The sequence below is a fragment of the Copadichromis virginalis genome, linkage group LG16, assembly GCF_057382275.1.
Source record: "Copadichromis virginalis isolate Kocher_CV1m ecotype Utaka linkage group LG16, C_Virginalis_male_GT1.1, whole genome shotgun sequence".
NCBI lineage: Eukaryota > Metazoa > Chordata > Actinopteri > Cichliformes > Cichlidae > Copadichromis > Copadichromis virginalis.
The window spans coordinates 36,559,487-36,575,403 of record NC_140633.1 but is presented as its reverse complement, the minus strand read 5'-3'; the positions used below and the strand labels follow the sequence as shown (position 1 = coordinate 36,575,403).

Below are 15,917 nucleotides of genomic sequence, written 5' to 3'. Positions count from 1 at the left end.
TTCATCTCATTTATCTCAGAAACAAAACTCGGGTAAAAAGAAAAATCTGGTAATTTTTGTTTTTACAAGTCAGTTAAACTTGTTTACACTGAGAGAAACATATTTTAAGTGGTCCAGCCTAAAAAAATATACTGTATGTGGTCTATAATGTAAGATGAGTCTGACATTCCCGGTGTAAGATCCCAGTCTGCGATGGAACCCTTTCTGCATATTAGTTTTGACATGCTACCTGCCCATCTAGGCTCCAGGCCCTCACTTTTCACCTTGTTGCAACAGAATATAATTCGTTTTTAATGATATCTTCTAATTCTCCACCCGCATCACCAAGGACACAGTGTTTCATTTAGTTTTCGTGTGGGAAATCGCAGCAGTGAAGGTGACGGTGTTGTCAGGCGCACAGTAGACACCACAGCGCTGCTCACACTCTGCCGTCTCTGGACACCTCACCCCGGCAAAACTCCACCACCTGCACATATGGATTGTGTAAATTAGCAAAGTCTGGAAACAAAGCTGCTGACAGCTCTGACAGCAAAATGAACACACTCCATGCCCCGATACTGCAGGCCAAGTTCACAATAGCAAAACTCTAATTAATAAATAAATAAAGTTCACATATCATAGTTCCTCACATCTCAGGGGGCCTGATAGCACCGAGTGTTGCAATCATTCTGGAAAGTTGTAAAGCAGTCAGTTTAGTTGCTATAAACATAAATATTTCTGTGACACTCATGCGTAATGCTGCATGATTGATGCACTGGCACAGATGACTATGTGTGGACTGTGATGTATAAATGGAAGATTGCCTGGAGGTGTGCGTACACACGGTTTTATAAATCGAATTACCTTATTTATGCACATTATTTTCAGCATTTCTGCGTGTACACTTTTAGTATGGATCTTATGCACAGCTTTACAAATAAGGCTGCTGGTTTTTCCCTGTATTTCCATCATCAACCTGGAGTTTTGTGCTAATAGTCTTTTTGGATAGCACCTACTTTTTTGCCTGACACACCTCCCATGCAGGTTTGCTTTCCTACTGAGTTGCCTGCACATTCAGTCATGAAAAACTGGGGATTCTGAAGACTTCATCTTTTCCTAAAACAGTCTGTCTTTTACAGGTGTAAGCTCATAGGTATCCATTTTTTTTTAAATTAACTAAAATAGCATCCAACCCTAGATGTGAGAACAGATCCTCTGACATCAACTTGCATCTGTTGATCCTCAGTGGCAATGTTAGGCTATATAATATTTTTTTCTATGGCCACTTTGTCAGATTAGGACAAAGGAGTTGTAGAGTCACAGAAATCTGTCCTTTTCATGACTGACAGTCATGACAGACTACATGTTGCTCCCCGATCAGCCAGTCTCACTGGCTTTTGCAACAATGGCGTGTGTGATACTGGGTGTCTTGTTCATTTCACACTTTTATCTTGCTAAACTCATTCCTCTTTTGCTTTGCCGTTGTTGCATTGATGCAGCGCTTGGCAGTAAAGAAAGACTCACTGGCCAGTGCTTCTCTTGATCAACCTCGCAGAAGAGAAGGAAATGTCACGTGGGAGACGATATAAAAGTGGCCTTCAGGGGGCGACTGCAATAAGACTTGCAGTTGTATTGAAGCCTATGGGACAACGGCCCTTGGCTCCGTTTCTCTCCCGGTAAACACATTCCTGATTAATTTATTATCTCATTAGCTGGATTCAGGTCTTTTTTTATTTCAGTAATTATTAGAGTCAGAAAGGAGGATTATTCTTGCTCATTTGCTAACAATGGCAACAGAGAAACTTTTAGCTTGGGGCTTCGCAGCAGGAATTCACTGACTGGTTGTGACGTTCATATTCTAAAAGTTTCACGTGCTAGCATTTCTGTAAGGATATTGTGTAGCAACTTAGATGCAGCATTAGTTTTTTTGCCCACTGTGACACGCTTTTTAAGAAGATACATTTGTAACTCCACCCATTTTAATTTACAGCCCCTGTGTCTGGATATAACTGAGTTTATTTTGTATGGTCTGAACCATACCAACCAGACAGAGCATACTGGATTGCACACAATATTTTAACAGCTCCAATTAAACCTCTGCTCTGTGAGAAAGCACACTTGTTGGCCACAAACACACAGGTGAGCAGATTCATTGTGTGGCAGGGAAAAAAAAAGTGCTCCAGTCTTGTATACTTTGATGTCCCTCATGACACGATGATACTGGCCCCAAAATATCCAGTTTGCACATACGTACTCCAAATGTGAGTTAGCACTCAAATGTTTAGGATATAAATTTCCTTCCTCATGTGCTGCACTGATGTGAATCAGAATCAGAACTTGCTGTTAATCACTGCAAGTAAGAGAATGGTCACTTAGATCAGATGTGTTTTTAGGCTCTTTTAAAAGGAGGACATCATTTGACAACGATGCTTTGCTATTTAAAGGGAAAAACGTTTCACACAGGTCGTCTTTGTATATATGCTGATATCTTAGTGTAGTGATTGGAAGGTTTTCCTACAGGTTCATGTCACAGATTGTGTGTTTCGGGGCAAACATTGATGGCATTACTGTAAAGGCAAGCGATTCTTTCTTATTCAACGCTAACTTGAAATACTTATTTACAGTAAAAAGTGGAAAAGTGTGTTTATGTGCAAGGACTGAGGTCTGTGTGTGTGCGTACAGTTTGTGTGCAATGCAGTACAGACTCAGCAGCTCTGTAAGGTTAATAACAGTTTCCCCTAGAAGGTTCCTCTTCTTCTTTCTGCTTTGCACCTCTTCCAATCAGTTGCTTTAAAACTAGGAAAAAATTCTATCATCTATTGATGCAGTCCTTCTCTGCTCTCGCCCTCACCCTCCAGTGCCTTTCACAAAATAAAATTGTGTGGTATCTCCTCTTTTTGACCCTTCATTTGGCAGACAAATGGGAAGAAATGTAAGCTTGTGCCTCTCTCCCCTGCTGTTTTGTTCTATTTTCTAATGTCAGTCTTTTTCTCCTCAAGCCTTTACCCTTGTACAGATACTAAAGGTTTTTATTGATCTCCCATGAACCCCTTCTGACTTCAGCCTGATCCTTAAAGCTAAGCCTTTTCATGAAACACTGCACATTTAGTGTCCCACACACTCCAAGGTCACTGGAATTGTGTAGGGAGAAAGGCAGAGGAGTTTTTGTAGAGGCTGTTTTTAAAAAATATATATATATTAAAGGTGCCCTGTACAGTTTTCTTGTAAACAAAAAAAAGTTTCTACTTACGGTCAGTATTACTGAATGCTTCTGTTCTGGAAGTTTAATAAAGGTATACATCATGGATTCCAAAATCAGTGATTTTAAGCAAAGATACTTTTTTAATTTGATAAATATTTTGGATTTGTTTAATACATTTAAGAAGTATTCAGTCTCCAAATGATGTTCATGGATTACAGCAAAAATGTGGCTTCTGTTTCCCTTTTGCACACAGACACATAAGTTTGCAAAACTCGTTCTGAGGCTTCACGTGCCTCTGTAAATGTTTTAAGGAGCTGAGGTGAAGTGACTGTGCAGGAAGGTCTTTGAAAATCAGCACTCCTTGGTCTTCTTTGGTTCTCAGGCGGTGCAGTAGGAATCTTTCTACGCAAACATGCAGAGGCCTGAAGGATCAAGCACTGCTTGGAGTTCAGTGCAGCTCTCCAGCTCTAGAGCAGCAAATACTGCCAGACTTAAATATTCCCACTACCTCCTGCTTGTCTCCTGTCATATAGTACCACATTCTGTTTACTACCACAAATCTAAAACTGAATTCATCAGCAAAAATAACTTTTTTTCCAGTCATCCACTGCGAAGTGCTGATTTGTGTTCTCTCCTGAGAAGTGGTTTAGACGCATTCCTCATCCTCTGGGACCACAGTGTTGTTTTGACAGGATTTTTACTTGTTAGAGTTTTTGTCTCTTGATTTAGCTAATTACATATCTGCTGTAAAGTTGCTGTAGCATCTTTTAACAAAGCAGATATAGAGATTTACACTTCTGGATACAAGTGATTTCCATAAAGCATGTTAGAGTGCCGTGCACTGACTCCCGGAGGAACCATGTGTCGTGCTGTGATTTGATGCTGAGAAATCCCTTCTTTGCTGAGAACAACAGTTTGACTTCTGACATGTTGAGGGGCCCACTATCTCCATGCTGCTTAGTAAGCAATGTTTGGCTGGAAATGTGAAGACACATATTTATACCAGGTAAACAATGGCTGCTATTTGATTTATATGGAAAAGCCTCTCAGTTTTTATCCAAAAGATACTTCAGTGGATGGGATACAACTCAAGGGAATCTGACTTTTTATTTGGTTTGCTCCACTGATGAGATTACACTTTACTACTGACATAGAATCAGTGTACCAACCTTAATAGTTCCTTTTTTTATGTTTGTTTACATTGTTTCCTTTATTTCCACACCGAAAATCTGTCATATTTTCTATGGGGTTCTAGACAATTTGACTTCACACGTTTTCTTCCTCATGAAATCTCTGTATCCAATTCACTAATATTTATTCATTTAAGTGGTGTTTTTAAAGATTCAGAGCTGGAAGCAAGATACAAGAAGTGTGGCCTTGTAGGTCAGCAACAAAAGCCAGTGGGATTTGTGTGTAGCCTTTTGATTTAATGCAGAAATAAGCAATTTTTTTTAAGTTAATGATATTTACGGGTTTTCTTCAGCAAGAAAATCTCAACACACTGAAACTTTTAGGATTTTTGAACTGCAAAGGCAGTTGGAAAAAGCTATACGAGCTACCACATGTATGGTACGTATGCACCAGTCAGGCACGACATTTAACCACCTGCCTAACATTCCCAGCAGAACATTTCCCAAAGCATCTTCCATTTTTCCATTATCCAGTTCTAATGCTCACCTGCCCATTGTTGGCACTTTAAGTGGTGGACGGGGGTCAGCACGGGCACCCTGACCGGTCTGCAGCCCCATATGCAACGATTTGTGATTCACTGTAAATTCTGACACCTGTCTATCACAACTTTTCTGCAATTTGAGCTCATCTCTTGGACAGGACCATACGGGCCAGCCTTTATTCCCCTCGGTGATCTTTAGCCCCCCCATGATCCTTTTGCTGGTTCATTGTTCCTTCCTTGGACTTTTGATAGATATTGACCACTGCAGGCTGGGAACACCCAACAGAGCTGCAGTCAAATCTAATACATCTGTTTGAACAACCTTGTTCACTTGTTCCCTGATATATCCCACCATCCAACAGTATTCACTTCACCTGTCAGCGGACATAATGTTATGCCTGATTGGTGTATATGTACATGTCATTGTCACTGCCATTGAGCTTGTGTGTTTAGCTTGATCATGTTGAAAGTCCATGACAACTTCTGTAGTCTATTGTTAGAAAATGTCTTCTCTGAGACACAAAAAGCTTAGAAATTCACACTTATGTCATAATGTAAAAGAAAACATGAAGAAATGGGTTTATTTCAGGCATCTAACCAAATAACAGATGGTGGAAAAGTGTGCAAATGCTAAGTCATTGTCGGGTTTAGGATTTATGCATGAAGCACTCTGTTGTGTGTTTGTCTTTGAAGAGTCTTTCTACTCCGCTTTTCTACTCTTCCAGTCATTGTGTTGAGGTTTTACCAAATTTGGTCAGACAATGGCCCTACGTCATAAACAACCCCTGTTGTTTCTGATAGTGTATCAGTTTGAAATATTCATTGGCCATTCTCTCACTCTATCTCACAACTGTCCTCAGGGGAACAAATCACTAATGATCCCTTTTTTTCAGCCCAGTTCACTGCACTGTAATACTGCTTTCAGCTCCCGTTGCTACAGTAATCCTAGTAAACAACCATACTCCATTTGTCCCAACATCACCTACACGAAACCTCAGAATCAGGCTGATGGATGTCGATAATTCTAATGAAAATTCGTCCCTACTTGGTTTATTTTGTATCCATTATGTGAGGAGTCAATTTTTAAAAATTAATATTATTATAGCATTATTCCTGATGCTGATGGTGTTCTCACAGTAGATTGTATTTTTAGAGAAGTGTAGCATTTTTGAGGATGATGAATTCTTTCACTCCAGGTTATATCTCTTAGTGAGTTCAACCGGTTGAGGGGTTAAGGCAAGGATGTCAAACTCGTTTTACATCGTGGGGCGCACAAAGGCTACTTTGATCTTAAGTGAAACTACTACTACCCTTGCCCCAACCGTCCCATAGTTATGAAATATAAATTTAAAATTTAAAAAATGCCCATTTTATTTAAATTATTTTGGTGTAGTATGAATAGGAATTGACGGCAGGGGGAAAGCTGTGTGACCTATGAAAATGAAAAGTCTGGGCACTTTTTCACATTTCCAAGACCTGTTCAGTGGCCAGACTAGAGCCTTTGCCTGTTCAATTCTGGCCCCCGGGCCAGGTTAAGGGTTCATAGCATTCGAAGCATTACTTGATACTGCCTATCTAACTGATACTAATTCTATGCATAAGGGCTTCCAAAATCACCAGTGTGAACGCATAACACAGTACTCACGATTATAACGATGTGAATTATTCAGTGATCATTGAACTATAGAAAATATCAGTCAAACAAGAGTGTAAGAGTTACTTTCCCCTGACACATCGGAGCGTCTGCTGCTCTGACCTCAGAGAGTCTTGGCAATACCGACTCCCATCAAAAATGTATTTTATTGATCCAAACCTTGTGTCACGAAAGTATCAGTGTCAGCTTGATGGTTAGACTCCATGTGTTCTGGGACTGCAGTTGCCCCATGACGTGCACCTCTTCTTATAAAACCCTCTCACATGGGTGTTCATATGGAGCTGCGCTTTCATCCCCCCTGCAGTCCTCGGAGGGCCTGCGTGTGCTCTGGCACTGTGCGTTTTAGCAGATCACTTTGTGCAGCAGCTCGAGTTACACGGAGCTTCGGAGTGCTCATGAGTATCTCTTTCACAGCTGTATTGTTGAACAGCTCAGTAAGCTCAGTGTGTTTGAAGGGGCTTTACACAGATTCAGTGGGAAAGCCATGAAGAAGGATTCGCTGACACACAAACACATTTGCAACAGTGCGCCTTCCCACAGTCCTACCACTGAGAGGTCCACAGTAGGAGGTGTTGTGGTACAGAATGCGGGAGCTGCGTGATGCTCAAAGCATCAGTGCATCCTCCACCTCACTATCATCCTCCTCTCTGGTTTTTCAGCTGTTTTTTTTTTTCTTTGTAGATCTGTCTCGGCATCACTTTCTGCACCGTCTTCACAGAAATCTCATCTCGCTTAAACGCACCCACACGCACACACTCTCTCTTATGTACATGCACACAATCACAAGCAGATATTCAAATAGGTCCAGACACACACTTACATATGCAGACACACATTATTCAGCTAATGTCTGTGTCTGTGAGAGCCTCTGGTTAATAACTGTTTGTTCTCCTTTGCAGATGCTGGCTCAGGATCAGGAGACGATGGTAAGATTACTCACCTCTTCCTCCTCCACCTCCTCTAACTCCTCACATACTGCTTTTTAATATGCTGCTCTCTACCCGCTGTGTTCCACAGCACTGTATTTATTATTGAGTATGAGGGGCTGACTTCAATGTATTTTAATTTCATAATATGATAAACCAATTAAAAACATGTTCTCTTAACATCATTAGCTTCACTTATTATTTTATTCACGCTAACGTTTAATCTAATTGAATTCATGTACTAAAGCAAAACTTTATTTATAAAGCATATTTCATACCAGACAATTTGCTACACAAATGCACTAGCATCAAGACTGTAGCATGAGTATATACATAGATTAAATTAATAGAGAGATAAAACCAAGTGAATTAATAACATCTAAAGATGCAATAGTCAGCTGGTCTGGGATTATAAGCCAATGCACAACACACGCACAGTGGCATATGCAAATACTTATACACACACACACTCACAGCCACATGCTCACATGTTGTTGGCATGGAAATGCTTTGCTGCGAGTGACGACATCGTTCACCAGACTTCACTAAAATAGACTGGAGGAACACAAATAGACAAGAAAACTAAACACCTGAATAACGCTCACACAGGTGAACTGGACATTTTAAAGAAGCTAACAAAGGCAAAGTGGCTAGCAGGTCACTAGCAGCTCATATCTATCAAAATCCTTATGAAACTTCTGTCAGCGATGAAAACCAAACGAGAAAAAGCAACAGTAATATGTAAACATCATTAAAAGGCACAAAATTAATAAAATAGTAAATAAAAACCAACAATACAGCAATAAAAATGATTAATAAGACCGGGGACTGAACTACTGAGGGGCGACCGTGGCTCAGGGGGTTGGGAAGCGTATCTGTAACCGGAAGGTCGCCGGTTCGATCCCGGGGTTCTCTGTCCTGGTCATTGTGTCCTTGGGCAAGACACTTTACCCTACTTGCCTACTGGTGTTGGCCAGAGGGGCCGATGGCGCGAAGCCCAGAAATTACACAATTCACCTTTCTAATCTCACGCTGATTCATCTGACTACTTTTTTGTGCAAATTCGACATTGAAAGCCAAGATATGCAGAGACGGCATGCTGGAGAAAGTCCTCATTTAGCTTTGTGTGCCCGTCTTCACGAAGCCGAGTGAAAGGGCGGAATGGTGGCCTGGGCAGCATTGCAGCTGATAAACAGTGGAGCTTGGGGAGAGAGTGACAAGTGTGTGAGAGTTGATTGCAATAAGATTGAGATGAGCTTATAGCCATGAGTGACTTTTTTATGAATAACTTTTGTGTAACTAATCACATAAACCCCCACCGTATTAATAACGTGTCTTTGAGCTAAGTCTCTAATTTGTTGCTTAATTGACTAACAAGATTCAACTCTAACATCAGCACAGACAGTAGTCAGGCTCGTCTGTCAGAACACGTTTGTACCCATGCATATATTTACACTCCCCACTCTGCAGCCTCTCTATCCTCCCGTGTGTTTGCCCATGCAGTTACTTCATTAACTCCGATGCATGGAGCTTTCCCAAGCATATATGAGAGGGAGAGAGAGATTGAAAAAGAGATTAGTGCCCCCCAAAAAGACGGCAGATAGACGGATGAACAAGCGGAAATGAAACTGGTGCTAGGTCAACCAGAGAGAGAAAGCGAGAGAGGGAAAGACAGATAGAGAGGAAAGATGGGGGTGGACAAAGAAATGGCCTGGGGAAAGTCGCAAAATAGATAACAGAGCAGAGGAAACAGACGGCGAGTGGTGTAGAGATTGAGGGAGAGGAGGACAGACAGCCCTAAGAAGCAGGAGGAAGGAGGAGCAAAATGAAACATGAACACAATGTGCTTACACTTGCATGGGATTAAAGGGAAAAATGGCACGGCCAGTACCATCGTGATTTGTTTGTAATGCCATGCATGCTCGGTCTATCTCTGAGCTCCGTTGTATAGACGATCACACTTCCTCGGGCTGTTTTTCGGCATTTCATTGCAAGACACCACCATAAAATCTGCAGTGAAAGAAAGCAGTCAGAGGGTTTCTTTTCCCTTAATGCTCTCGGTGCCTTACAAGAACCAAAATAGCACAGAAGAGAATTCAATAACAAAACCGAGAATTTTTAGTCCTATAACGCTAAGAACTCTGAATCTGAAAAGCTGCACTTCAGTGGAAATTGGAAGGAATAGCTTATGTTAGTTTGCTCTAATTTACAGAACTATTATTCCACCCAAACCCAGCGCTTGTTTACAGTAGTACATATATTATTTCTAGCCATAAAAGTCAGGTTAAAGGTGGCAAATGTTTTAGTTCACACGCCATTTACAGACCAATTTGATCAAGCTGGTTGGAACAGTAAACCACTGCATAATAATCCATAACGAAAAGTGTTTGGGTGCAAATTAGCACTTTCTGAAAACATTCACCTTTAATGAACCGTTTAATTACAAAAAAGACTAACAGCATGAGATGTCTCAAGAAAAAAAAAGTGCAGTTTCAACAGTATGTTTTAGTTTTCCCAGCCAGCCTGCTGTCATTACCAAGACTCTTTGTAAAGAGAGTGGCTCTTTGGCTTCAGCACCTTATTGCTGCGCGGTATGTCTTTTTCAGTAAGAGGCTCTAACCTGACAGCAATTCAGAACTCTGGCTCAGGTTAAATTTACAGTTGAGGCAACCACTCAGATCCACTAATGCATTCTTACACAACACAAAGCTTCCTGGTGCAAAACACAGTGCAAAATCCCCAAAAAGTAATGCTCTCCTTCTGTGAGTTTTTAGACTTTTCAATGAGCCAAATTGGACCCCTTGCTGGTCCAGGTTCTAGCCTGCAGGTCATTTGTTTGACACCTCAGTTGACTAACGTTAGCCTGGAGTTGTGCTACAGGGCTTTAATCCGTTTTTCAAAAGCATTTCTCTTGCAATGCCATCAGAGACATACAGTGTTTGACAATTATATTGTCTGCAGTGAAAAATAACAGCCAGATCCTCCGACTTCTGGATTTTACTTATTAATTTACACATCCATTAAGCGCAGAGTCTGCCGACTTCTTTTACCTCATTCAGTAAGTGCATGTTTAAAATTAATTTTACTTGTGGTAAAATCAGTCTGCTTGAAAACATTAAAAGGTCAGCGAGTTTTCAACCAACACATCATGCAAATAATTTGTTAGACAGTTATTTAAGTTAGTCTAAAGATGGAAAAATAAAAAAAATCTTACCGATGCTGTGTAACATCTGAATAACAAAAAAGGACTGATTTGTTGCAGTTGCAGTCACAGGAGATATGTACAAAGTGTTCTCGATCAGTGACACTTCATATTTAAATGCACTGGTCTGCGTCATCATCATGCAGGTAGCGAGAGGTGAATATTTGAACCCAGATTATGACCTTTTTTAGAACTAACCAGGTTGTTTTTGGTGCCTATAGCAAACCGAGCAGTGAGTGGAAGCTAAACAAACAGCAGTGTTCTGGCTGAGCAAACTCTAACTGTGGCCGGTGTATCAAGGTTTTAATGCCAAATGACACCTACTGACTATCTGCAGCTTTAAGCCAAAGAGCAGTGCTGTGACAGCAACAAACTGATGCAACTGCAGACTGAATAGTTTACTTATTTTACATGTTTTATCTAAAGTTTAAGTATCATAAAACAGAAAAATAATACTCCACATGCTTCATGTGTCCTTCAAAATAGTTACCCAACAGGACATCACTCCATAACATAGCACGACATACAGACTGCTACAGCGGGCTTTAAAAAGCTAATAAAAAATCTCATAAAATTCATGTGTCATCATGAAAAAAATAACAGTATCCCAGCCAAACCAACAGGAATGATTAGTGTAGCATCAGACGATCAAAAGGTGAAAGGTATAGAGTCATCGTTCACATATTTCTTTAAGTGAGACAGATTTTCTCTGAATATCCTCATGAAAGCTCATTATAAATGTTCACCTTCCAAGACCCCTGGGCGGTTTAAAGTAGAAGCCTGAGAATTGTCCTCACTCTCAAAATGTCAGATAAATCTGACGAATCGATCATTCAGGAGGAAAAGAGACAATTAAGAAAAAATAGCTCAAGGGTGGAGAGGGTATTTGTGCAGTAGAGGAGGAAGAAGGGAAAGAAGAGGGCAAGGACAGGAGGAGGAGAAACACAAACACACCCTATAAAGATAGAATCATAGCAGAGGTCACAATAGATGGAGAGATACAGTAGGAGAGATGGAGGGGAGGGAGGAGTGGGATCTGCCAGAGGTGGAAGAAGATGCTGGTGTTTTATGAGCAGGGGAGAAGGTTAAAGCAAGCGGTTGTAAAAGACGGCTTGGACTTGTAAGAAGTCAGCAGTAGAGAGCCATCTCAGTGAAAATCAAATATATTTTAATGGCCGATGATAAATCTACACACATAAAACTTGGGTCAGCCAGGAAGTTGCCAGTTTCAGTAGCAATGTGGTGTGTGTGTGTGTGTGTGTGTGTGTAGAATGCAGACCAGTGGCAGTGCAAGCGCGGATGCATTCATGCTCGTCAGTGTGTGTTCTCCTTTGTGTTTGCTGTTTTTTATCTGATAAGTACACAAGTCAACTGTGCAGGGAGATGCCCTCTGGGCACGAGTCGAGTCACATGGCCCCTTTAGTCAGAATCAACCATTTGTCCAAATCAAATTGCACAGTGGAGAAATTGAATTGCGCTCACATGATCATGCAAGAACAAAGACAGAGCAAAGCCTTGAGCCTGAAAGATTTCGAGGCATCTCAACAGTCCAAGTATATTTTTAAAGAAGACAGACTATTTCGCGCTGCTGGCAGATGATCATTTGTTAGAATGCCAAACTGTAAGAGAGATAAAACCTACTCTTGCATGATATCACCTCGAAAAAAGGAGCTGAAGTGTTGTAAAAGGGGAAAAAAATACAGTCCTTATTTTTAGAACTGAAGCAGCACCACCTCTTGGATGTCAGTCCACCGCTTTCGTCCACACAAAAATATCTCCACAAGATTTGGACGGGTTGGCTTGAATTTCTTGCACGCAGCAGCTGATCACAAAATACCCGTTAGAAGTATTGACAGCTTCAGCAGTGGAGGTGGAGCGAGAGGTGGATTCTGAGATCAGGTTTAGCAGAGGGTGTCTATTCCAAAATGGGTTTTTTTGTGTGCGTGTGGATGATCAAATGTGTCTGGTGGGCAGGTGCAGTAAAACATGCCCTCTGTCAGGAGGTGGCAGCAAGGAATTGACAAAGATGGTACTTTTCTCCTCTTAAAGGTTGAGAGGCAGTAATTCTCAGCAACAACCAGGAATGTAACAAATAGAAAATATCTATCTGCGCTACAATGTTCTGCCATTTTGCATGCAGGTCATAAATCTTATGGAACCAGGATAAGCCCTTCAGTTCTTCTTCTGAAGGGAGAAGTACTAAAACAAACAGTTTTAGTACTTCTCTCTTTAAGCCACCTGTATTCTGATTAGCCACTCCCTGTAAAAGATGGTTTTAGTGTAATATTGGCAGAGCCATGTGCCCAAGATGATCATTTTAGGAATTCCCCTATGAATAACATCCTCCAGAAACAGGAGTACAAAAAATGTCCAGAATGACTCATGAAGAAAATGTATTTCCGATGTATTACCTGTCTCATTATTTGAAACTGTGGCCATTTTATTTTAATTGTCCACCCCAATTTTTTTTACATAAAATAAGAAAAATCACAAGTTCCTTTTGATGCATTTTATTAAAAACTCTTTAATTTAATGTGGGCTAACAAGCAAAGCTTTGACAGACTGAACTGGCATGAAAGCAGCCTCCAGGAACAATGAGTAGCACCCAGCTCATGTTATATGTTGGTGTTGCTTTGACAGATGCCAGCTGTTAGTATACGTAGTAAAATTCCAGTATATGATCATTGTGACTTAAAAACTATAAGATGCAGTGGATTCTGTTGCACAGACTTGAGTGTCTCTCTTTGCAGTGCTGAGATAAGTTTGATGCGCTGATGTGACTGGCATGCAGCATGAATGCAAACTATCTCCATGTTTGAACTTTAATGTTTTTTTATTCCACAAGTTGCAGCAAAGCCGTCATCGGCCAGCATCTGTTGCACTGAAGGAACAGTAGAAAAGCACGTCCTGTCACAGTGTCAGCACTGCTGGCTCTAGCTAAGCTATAAAGACTCAGTGCTCAATACAGTATCTTTGCTAACTGGTCTTTAACACTGCAGCCCAGTCACTGCAAAACACCACAAGATGTGATTGTGCAGTAAAAACACATTGAAATTAGAGTTATTTGCTTGCATAACATTTCTTAACTTTGTCATGAATCAATTTCTGAGAAGCACAAAACATTTCTGTTCTTTTCAGTTTATGTCAAGCAGAAGTCATCTAATGCATCTTCATACAGGGAACTAATTTTGTAAAATTGCTACTTTGCCAACTGGTGACTTTAATTATTCACTGTCTTTTTACAAGACCCAAAAGTACATTAGGTCTATGCTTCACTGTGGCTTCTCCAATCCAATATTAAACAGTGAATTTTTGAAAAGTGTTCTAGTAGAGATAAACTAGTCCTCAGCTGGACCTGCAAGAATACTGGTTAGGAGTCAGCTGGACTCGAGCCGCTAAGTCAAAGATTTAAACGCTGTCATGCCCATTGTAGTGACCTAATTTCACCACAGTTTCGAGGGTAACTCTTATCTGAATTAAGTGCTTTGTCAAGGTCAAAACAGTGTCCCATAACTTATCAGAGCCTTTTTTTTTTTTTTCCCAGTTTGAATAGTAAAAAATGACTCCATTATAAGTCCTTAACAGCAGGGAGAGAGCACCAGGGCTGTCAGCACTGTAATTACCAGTATTTATGGGGCATTCTTCGAAGTGTCTCTCCTGCTTTTTTTCACCTACCTGCTTCTTTTGTGTGTCACTCTAATTATTTCCCGAGCTTTGTTTAGGCTCACACTTTAGAAGCACTTGTTCTGGCGGTATCTTAGTAAACTCAGACTAAAATGAACTGAAATAAAATGAAGACAAAAACTGAGATCATAGTGTATACTTTCAGTTCTAATAGAAAATACACTGAATGGAAGGTCCGTGTTTTGTAGTCTTTGTCAATTTAGTCAAATCACTCAGTACAGCAAGGACTTTTGGTGCGCGTACTCAGCAAAAATCAGTGGAAGATGACAGTTTTTGTGAGCTGAAATCGAAACGTTAACCCTAAAAACAGAATTTGAAGTACAATAATGCTGATATACTGAAGTTTGATTTGTATTTCTCTCTCCATAAGTACACGTGCCGAGCCTTGTCTCCACTCTTTGTGTAAAATGTATTTTTCTGAGTGTTGACTAATGAAAAGATAAACACTGCAATTGACTTAATTGAAATACAATAGCCTTATTGGGGTAATTAATCTAATGATCAAACCCAAAACACTATGGATTTGCAAGCACTTCATTAATTTGAATTAAGGGCGAGGCTCCACTATAGTGCAATTATGAATTCAATATCAATTGATCTTCCTTAGCCGCTATGCAGCAGTGCACAGAAATGGCAACGCGAGCTGGGACCTCATGTTTTACCGTTTATCAACCATCCAAATATTTTGCAGCAACATATCTTATCAACATGCGTGCAGGGCTTCTTAAAGTAGCTACAGCACACCCCATTAGGAGAAATGAAGAAGAATGTCTGCTCTGCCGATGTTGTCACTTTTCTCCACGTTGAAGCACACGACCAGAGGATGACCTCATTTAGAAAACACAAGAATAGAACCAAATGAATCGGCGAGAAGCGGAGGTAAAGCCGCCGGCTGACCCACGGTTCCCCCGGTAATTGTTACGTCCATTCCTGCTTCAGCAGCCTCCACAGTGACCAACCGCTGCCCCAGTCACACTGCTATTGCTATGGTAACCAAGTTAGAGGTTTAGGGAAGTGAGTAATCTAATCTTCCCACTTTGTGGTGTAGCGATAAGGCTCGCCACCGTTAGCCCACCCGTGTGTGTGTGTCTGTGTATGTGTGTCCTATTCAGTTATTCTGTGCTGCACTGCTTACATGCACAGACTCACACACAGAACCAATATGTTCCACCCTAATAGGCAGGTGAAAGCCAAGGGGCAGATAGGCATCCAGCCTTGTTGAAAAGTCTGACTCTCACTCAAGCTGACATTAAGTGTCACTCATTTATTATGAACCTTGACTATAAACAGGGGAGATTTTGTTTCACTATTTTTACACCCTGGACATGTCACCAGTCGTTTACATATACATCTATACACAGTTTATAATGTAAAGAGACCCGTTAACTTAACACACCTTTGTTTGGTTTGGTGGTGGAAGCCAAAGGAACCGCAGGAAATCCATGCAGGGACATGGAGGGCATGAAGACTCCACACAAAGAGAGCACAGTCGACCAGAAAGGCATGCTGATATTTTTTTTTTCTGCTGTGCGGAGACAGTGCTAACCACTGCACTGCAGTGCCACCGTAAAGACAAAAGGAAAATAATGGCACAAGAC

General features: G+C 40.8%; 1 protein-coding gene across 1 annotated transcript in view; it reads left to right on the top strand.

Annotated features, from left to right (window-relative positions):
* The window catches only part of LOC146691292 (tomoregulin-2-like), a 136,849-nt gene that overhangs the window by 62,833 nt on the left and 58,099 nt on the right, over positions 1–15,917 (top strand). Inside the window, exon 4 of the mRNA XM_085434651.1 lies at positions 7,407–7,433. Within this exon, the coding sequence (XP_085290777.1) occupies positions 7,407–7,433 (27 nt within the window). The remainder of the gene's footprint in view (positions 1–7,406; positions 7,434–15,917) is intronic.